This window comes from Arabidopsis lyrata (assembly GCF_000004255.2).
Source record: "Arabidopsis lyrata subsp. lyrata unplaced genomic scaffold ARALYscaffold_4, whole genome shotgun sequence".
In the NCBI taxonomy this organism is placed as follows: domain Eukaryota; kingdom Viridiplantae; phylum Streptophyta; class Magnoliopsida; order Brassicales; family Brassicaceae; genus Arabidopsis; species Arabidopsis lyrata.
The window spans coordinates 11,971,905-11,978,725 of record NW_003302552.1 but is presented as its reverse complement, the minus strand read 5'-3'; the positions used below and the strand labels follow the sequence as shown (position 1 = coordinate 11,978,725).

The following is a 6,821-nucleotide window of genomic DNA, read 5'->3' as shown; positions in this document are numbered from 1 at the left end:
TCCGTTTCAATATAAGTTTAGGTTTTGATGTTTCCTAAGTGAATTATCTTACTAATAAATTTACTCTTGCATTTCTTTTCCAATTTACAGTTTGTATGAATTTTAAGTCAAGACAATTGTATTTTTCTACTCGAAATCTATATCAAGATCTTATAAAAATATTTATTATGAAAGGTATAAACCAAAATTTGATTGTGAGATATTTATTCTTCTTATTTTTAGTTTGACAAGGATTTTGTGGGGTGGTTTAGCCACTATGTATTGTACCTTATGCATATGTATGGGTTCAAGCCTCAATCTCCCATTGTGAGACTTACAAAGTATGTTGACAGAAAAAGAAGTGTATAATTTTTCCAGAATAAATTATTTTTACCAGTTTTAGTCTAGTTAAATTAAATAATTATTTTGAGGTACCTAAAATTCATAAATTTCTTCTCAATCTTGACATTACTTATTCCGTCTATATATATATAGTATTACGTTTTGAAATTTTCTCTATAAATTACTTATTCTAAAAATCAATAGAGTGTTATTTTTGGTTGTACCATGAACTATTTTTACCTGCATGGTTAGTTGTCACTTGCCATACAAAAAAAAATTGTAACATTTCCGGAAATGACAAAACATTCATATTATTTGAGTATATACTAATCTGATAAAACTAATTTCTAGTTATTTTAAAATTTATCTAAATAAGCCCATTATACGGGCAACTGTTTCCAGTCTTAAGATAAGTAGATAACCAATTGATCACTAGCTTTCAACTCTCTCTCTAACAAATAAATAAATGTTAAACTAAGTTATGATTAAAAAAAGAGAACACAAATAAAAAGTCGTGGTGTTGTCTCTTCACATTAACAAAGACTAAGCTTAGAATTGTTTTAGCCTAACATGCCAACGATGAATGCACCTAATCCTATAAACACCGGCCACTGCATGTCGCCTCCTAATTATGAACCATGTATGTCTGTGAATCATTATTTTCTTTGATAATCTTAGAAGTATTTTTTAAAAAATTTAATCAAAAGTTTCTTGTAGTCGTCACGACCATTAATAATATGTAATATATTCTTTTTATTTGCTGTCGTGAACATTTTTATCTTTAGTTCTATCTATTTCGGTTCTCATTGAAAGCGTCGATTTGATGACGTGGACCTAAAGTGCGTGAAAGTAAAACCTTTGCTTTGTCCTTAGAACTGAATGTTCACACTCCCAAAAATTAAACTCGAAAATAAATAAATAAAAACAAATAACAAAAACGTGAATTGGTGGCCTAAGTGCCACTCAACACTACTAATGAACCTTTGCCTAATTCAGTGGTTAACTCTTCACGGGTTTCACTTTCCCTTTTATTTCTCCTACTTTTGCTTGAACAATATTAATCATTTTCACTCAGAATTAATAATAATTCTCTTTTAATTATGCAAATATGAATGATTCAAGAGTTTGATTAATCAGACCAATTGATATTAATATGTTTGTTATTAGAAAGTATGTACTAGAAGAAGCTGTCTAATATAATACTAATAAATAAAAACGTCATGAAGGGTTGACTTCTGGTATATAGATCTAGGTAGAGATCAGATTTCGAAGATATGGATTAAAAGTAGATACAACAGAACAGAAACTAGAAAATAAGAAGACATAGATTTTTTTTTTTTTTTCATGTAATATTTTTTCATCATTGAATTATAAATTTGTTGATTATATTGTTATGGAATTTGGCAGAGAAAACGCAGAAGTGTCAGGTAATGGGTATAGAGTGAACCGTCAAAATGTTATTGGTTAGCTAAAAACATTATAATAATGTAAAGTGGATCGATGTGTAAAATCTTTTGTGGAGTAAACTAAAAAGATTAACAACCACCAAACTTATAACCTCTCTCTTTTTTTCCGATAAATATATATATAAGCAGCCCCACCATCGTCTTCTTCACTGCCTCTCTTCTCTCTGCTCTCTCTCTTTCTTGTTAGTTCACTCCACATAATAAACACCAACGATTTCATTCTTTTCTCCACAGTTTCGAAGTTTCTTCAATTGGGTTTGTTTCTTGATTGGTTTCTTGAATTGGGTTTTAGTCTTCTTTTTTTACTATTTTTGGATATGATGATGGGTCAAGATGAGGTTGGGAGTGATCAGACGCAAATCATAAAAGGGAAGCGTACGAAGCGACAGAGATCGTCTTCGACGTTTGTGGTGACGGCGGCGATGACAGTGACCTCAACAAGTTCATCAGCCGGTGGAAGCGGTGGAGGAAGAGCGGTTTCTGATGAATACAACTCGGCGGTTTCGTCTCCGGTGACTACTGATTGTACGCAAGAAGAAGAAGACATGGCGATTTGTCTCATCATGTTGGCTCGTGGGACGGTTCTTCCATCGCCGGATCTCAAGAACTCGAGAAAAACTCATCAGAAGATTTCGTCGGAGAATTCTAGTTTCTATGTGTACGAGTGTAAAACATGTAACCGGACGTTTTCGTCGTTCCAAGCACTTGGTGGACACAGAGCAAGCCACAAGAAGCCAAGGACGTCGACTGAGGAAAAGACTAGATTACCCCTGATGCAACCCAAGTCTAGTTTGTCAGAAGAAGGGCAAAACAGTCATTTCAAAGTTTCCGGCTCAGCCCTAGCTTCACAGGCAAGTAACATCATCAACAAGGCCAATAAAGTACACGAGTGTTCCATCTGCGGTTCTGAGTTCACTTCCGGTCAAGCGCTTGGTGGTCACATGAGGCGGCACAGGACAGCCACCACCGCGGAAGTTAGCAGAAACAGTACAGAGGAAGAGATTGAGATAAATATAGGCCGTTCGATAGAACAGCAGAGGAAATATCTACCGTTGGATCTTAATCTACCAGCACCAGAAGATGATCTAAGAGAGTCAAAGTTTCAAGGGATAGTATTCTCAGCAACACCAGCGTTAATAGACTGTCATTACTAGTTGTTTTTTTTTTACTACATAATATGATGAATATTTGTGAATTCTTCTTACTTACTACTATATTGTTGATCACTGGAATTATTTTTTAAAAAATTGAATCAAATATTATCATTTAAAAAAAAAGGAGGAAAATGAAATGTGCAAGTTATAATGAAAGAGAGGAATATAGTGGGAGTTAAGTAAAGGGTTGTGTGATAGTTAGATGATCTACTTGTTGAAGTAAGAATAGTTTGAGTAAGCAAGTGGTTAGTGTTCATGGTTGCCTTTCATTCACGAAAAGTAAGTGACTTCCAAGGCATCTTTTCTTTCCCTCTTTTTAAGGTATTTTTTTGTTATTTTTTAAAATTGCAAATTATGAATTAATAAAATTGCTTTTTTTTGAACATGTGAAACAACTATTTGTATTACTTGTAGTTGTAGACGCCTCTTTTCCCACTATTACTTAGATTCTGCGTTTGCAGCTTGCAAACGCTATATCGCGGTGTTTTGTGTTGGCAACAATTTTCATTATGATTAGTCATTGTAGATGTTTTAAATGACAAATATATTCTGATTTGTAAGGTTATGGAGATTAGTTTGGACTTTGGTGCAATAAACATTTAAAAATTTATGTTGGCCCTTTTAAAAAATTTAAATGACAAAACAAATATCTGATTGTACTAGTTCCAGAAATTTATTTTAGATTAAAACTCAGAATATCTTGATTATATATAACTCTTAAAAAATATCTGACTATTTTTGTTACTTTGCAGAGATATATAATAATGTCTCTGTTACGACTTTATGCTATAAGGACCAATGCTAGTTTGAGAATTTTCTCATCATCATTCTCATTTCATAACCAACATTTCTGTAAATACGTTTTTGGATTCATATTTTCAAAAAAAGTAAAAATTAGAAAAACATTATCATGTAAATAAATGTGATTTGATAAAAAATAAAAAATAGAAAGGCAGTGGACACGAGATGGACGTGGAGATGACCGGCTTAGGGTTTGGCAAGAGAATCACAACCACAACTAATAGACGTGGATTAGGTTCTTCTTTGGTTTTGGGTTGTTATTTTTTCTGGTCACCACATTTACACTTATATATTATATATATATATATATATATATATATATATATATATATCTGAATTATTTTAATCAATTATAACGGACTTACACTTATTATAACAGAACAGAAAAAAGAAAAAAGAGCAAAAATCAAATAATTAAAGAAAGGAAAAAGATAAACAGTAACAGCAGAAACAGTCACAAGATTCACTCACCGCTTCACTTCTTGCTTCCAATGCTTCTCTTTTAAAATTATTCTTGCAGTTGTATATCCATGATCCAACTTTTATTCTTGAAATTAAATTTTATAATTTATATTCTTGTTCTCTCATGATCTTAATTTTTTATTCACCTTTTTTTGTCGGAATTTATTTTATAATTGTGTGAGAAAATTATAGAGCTACTGCTACAATTAGTACAACTAATGACTCTCATATGATTCGCTAAATCACTAATATTCATATGTAATATATATATAAGCAATAAAAACACAAGTCACAAAAAGAACACTTGAATCTAAACAAGTAGCTGTCATTTACATAACTACTATATCTACTAAAAGCGATACTTTTTTTTTACTGATACCACTACAACAAATATCAACATTGATAGCACACGAGTATAGCGTTTTTTCCGTTACTGCTATGGTAGATTTTTTTTTTTTGGGTTTCTTTATAATAGCGGTGTATAAACGCTATGAAAGAAATTTAATGAGCGGGAATCTAAAATGACTTAATCCGCCAACACTTAGCAAAAAAAACCCTTTAGCGCCTCAGATCTAATTTCATTTTCCCTTTCAGTCAAAACACTTAACCAAAAACAAAACCCTTTCTCTCGAAATTTTTTAGCTCAACTCTCAAATACTCTATCCTCTGCGGCGTATTAAGGTCGGATTTGCTATCGTGCGACTCGAGTTCTCCTCCGTAGCCACATTCTCCTTCGCAGCGGCCGTCAGCTAGCTAAAATCGAGGCATGCATGTCTTTCTTCGTTTCTATTACTTCCATTTCTATTGATTTTTTGGTGAAGATTGTCTCTAATTTTAATCTAGTTCAGTAGATTGGTACAGAAAATCGGATTTTTTAAAACATTTTCAAATTAGGGTTCTTCGATTAGTTTGAAATAGGGTAAAGCGAAAACTTCTGCGATTTTGATGTCGGTTACTCATTTTAATCCACATTCTCTTCACATAGATCTTGTTTTTGCGATTTATATTTCTCCTACTCGATTTGTTGTTAGATTTTTTTTTTAAAGCTTATACTGATTCTGCTTTTTTGATTCTGCTTTTTTTTAGCGAGTGTTGGTGATTGAAATCTTGGAGAACTGAAGCTTTACCTTTGTTGTACTCAGACGACAGGTTAGTCCTTGAATGTATGAATGTTTTAGTTTTGATAAATTTGCTGTGATTCTTTGATTGTAAATGTTATGAATGTTTGGTTTTGATAAATTTGCTGTGACTGTTGTGGTTTTGTTGAAGTTGCTATGACTGTTGTCAATTTGTTAAAGTTGTTGTCACTATTCTTGTTTTGTTAATTTGTTTGTTTCTGAGATAGTGTAAGTTGCTTAATGCTTAGTATGTCTTTAGCATTTTGTTCAGTTTATATTGTGTCTTCATGATAAGTTGTCTGATCATGATAAGTTATCTTATCATGAGATTTTTCTCTGTGACTATTGTTGATTATGGTTTCAATTTCTGTTAATAAGGTTTTATTTAAGCTTATAACATATAATGTTGGACAAGGCATGGGTGCATCTATGCAGGTAAGGAATAAAATTATTTAGATAGGTTTGCTTTAAAATGGGGTTTAGTTAATTTAAGAGATGGAATTTTTTTTTTTCTACTTTACTTCTTCATTGAAGAGCTGATCCTGGTTATGAGAGAGGTGCTCGGAGATTTGTCATTGATGTGGCTGCGGCTTTAGGAGATATAGATAAGATAATATGTCCATGCAAAGACTGTCGTAATGTATACCGCCAGTCAAGTAGTGATGTGGTGGTTCATCTTGTAACAAGAGGGATGGATGAGGCTTACAAGCTGCAAAGTGATTGGTACCATCATGGAGACTCAGTTGCTGATGGAGAATGTGAAAGGGAAGTAAATCATTGGAATGAGGAAATTCTTGAGTTATACAAAGCTGCTGAATACCATGACCAAGAGTTGGCTAGTAATGGTGAGCTAGGTGACAATCCAGTGGCTTACTTAAGTGAGATTGGAGAGGTTGAGGACAAGAGAGAAGATGAGTTCCTAGCTAAGCTAGCAGATGCAGAAACCCCTTTATATCCTGATTGTATTAACCACAGCAAGCTGTCGGCTATTGTGTCTCTCTTTAGGATTAATACCAAGAATGGATGGTCTAACAAGAGCTTTGATGAGCTTCTTGAGACACTGCCAAAAATGTTGCCCAAGGATAATGTGCTTCACACATCCTTGTATGATGTGAAGAAATTTTTGAAGAGCTTTGATATGGGATATGAGAAGATTCATGCGTGTGTAAATGACTGCTGTCTTTTTAGAAAGAAGTACAAGAAGCTGGAAAATTGTCCCAAATGCAATGCTTCAAGGTGGAAGATTAATAAGCACACTGGTGAAGTCAAGAAAGGTGTACCACAGAAAGTATTACGGTACTTTCCAATAATCCCGAGGCTGAAGAGAATGTTTAGGACAGAGGAAATGGCAAAGGACTTACGATGGCATTTCAGTAACAAGAGCAGTGATGACAAACTTCGCCATCCTGTAGATTCTGTTACATGGGAAAAGATGAATGACAAGTATCCTTTATTTGCATCAGAAGAAAGGAACATGCGTCTTGGACTGTCCACATATG

The 6,821-nt window shown here is 33.4% G+C and overlaps 1 protein-coding gene across 1 annotated transcript; it reads left to right on the top strand.

Annotated features, from left to right (window-relative positions):
• The first annotated feature begins 1,733 nt into the window (after positions 1–1,733).
• Positions 1,734–3,064, top strand: LOC9317011 (zinc finger protein ZAT5). Its single transcript, XM_002880898.2, has one exon. It carries the CDS (start codon positions 2,105–2,107, stop codon positions 2,939–2,941), a length of 837 nt encoding a protein of 278 aa, XP_002880944.2. The 5' UTR covers positions 1,734–2,104; the 3' UTR covers positions 2,942–3,064.
• The last annotated feature ends 3,757 nt before the right edge of the window (positions 3,065–6,821 follow it).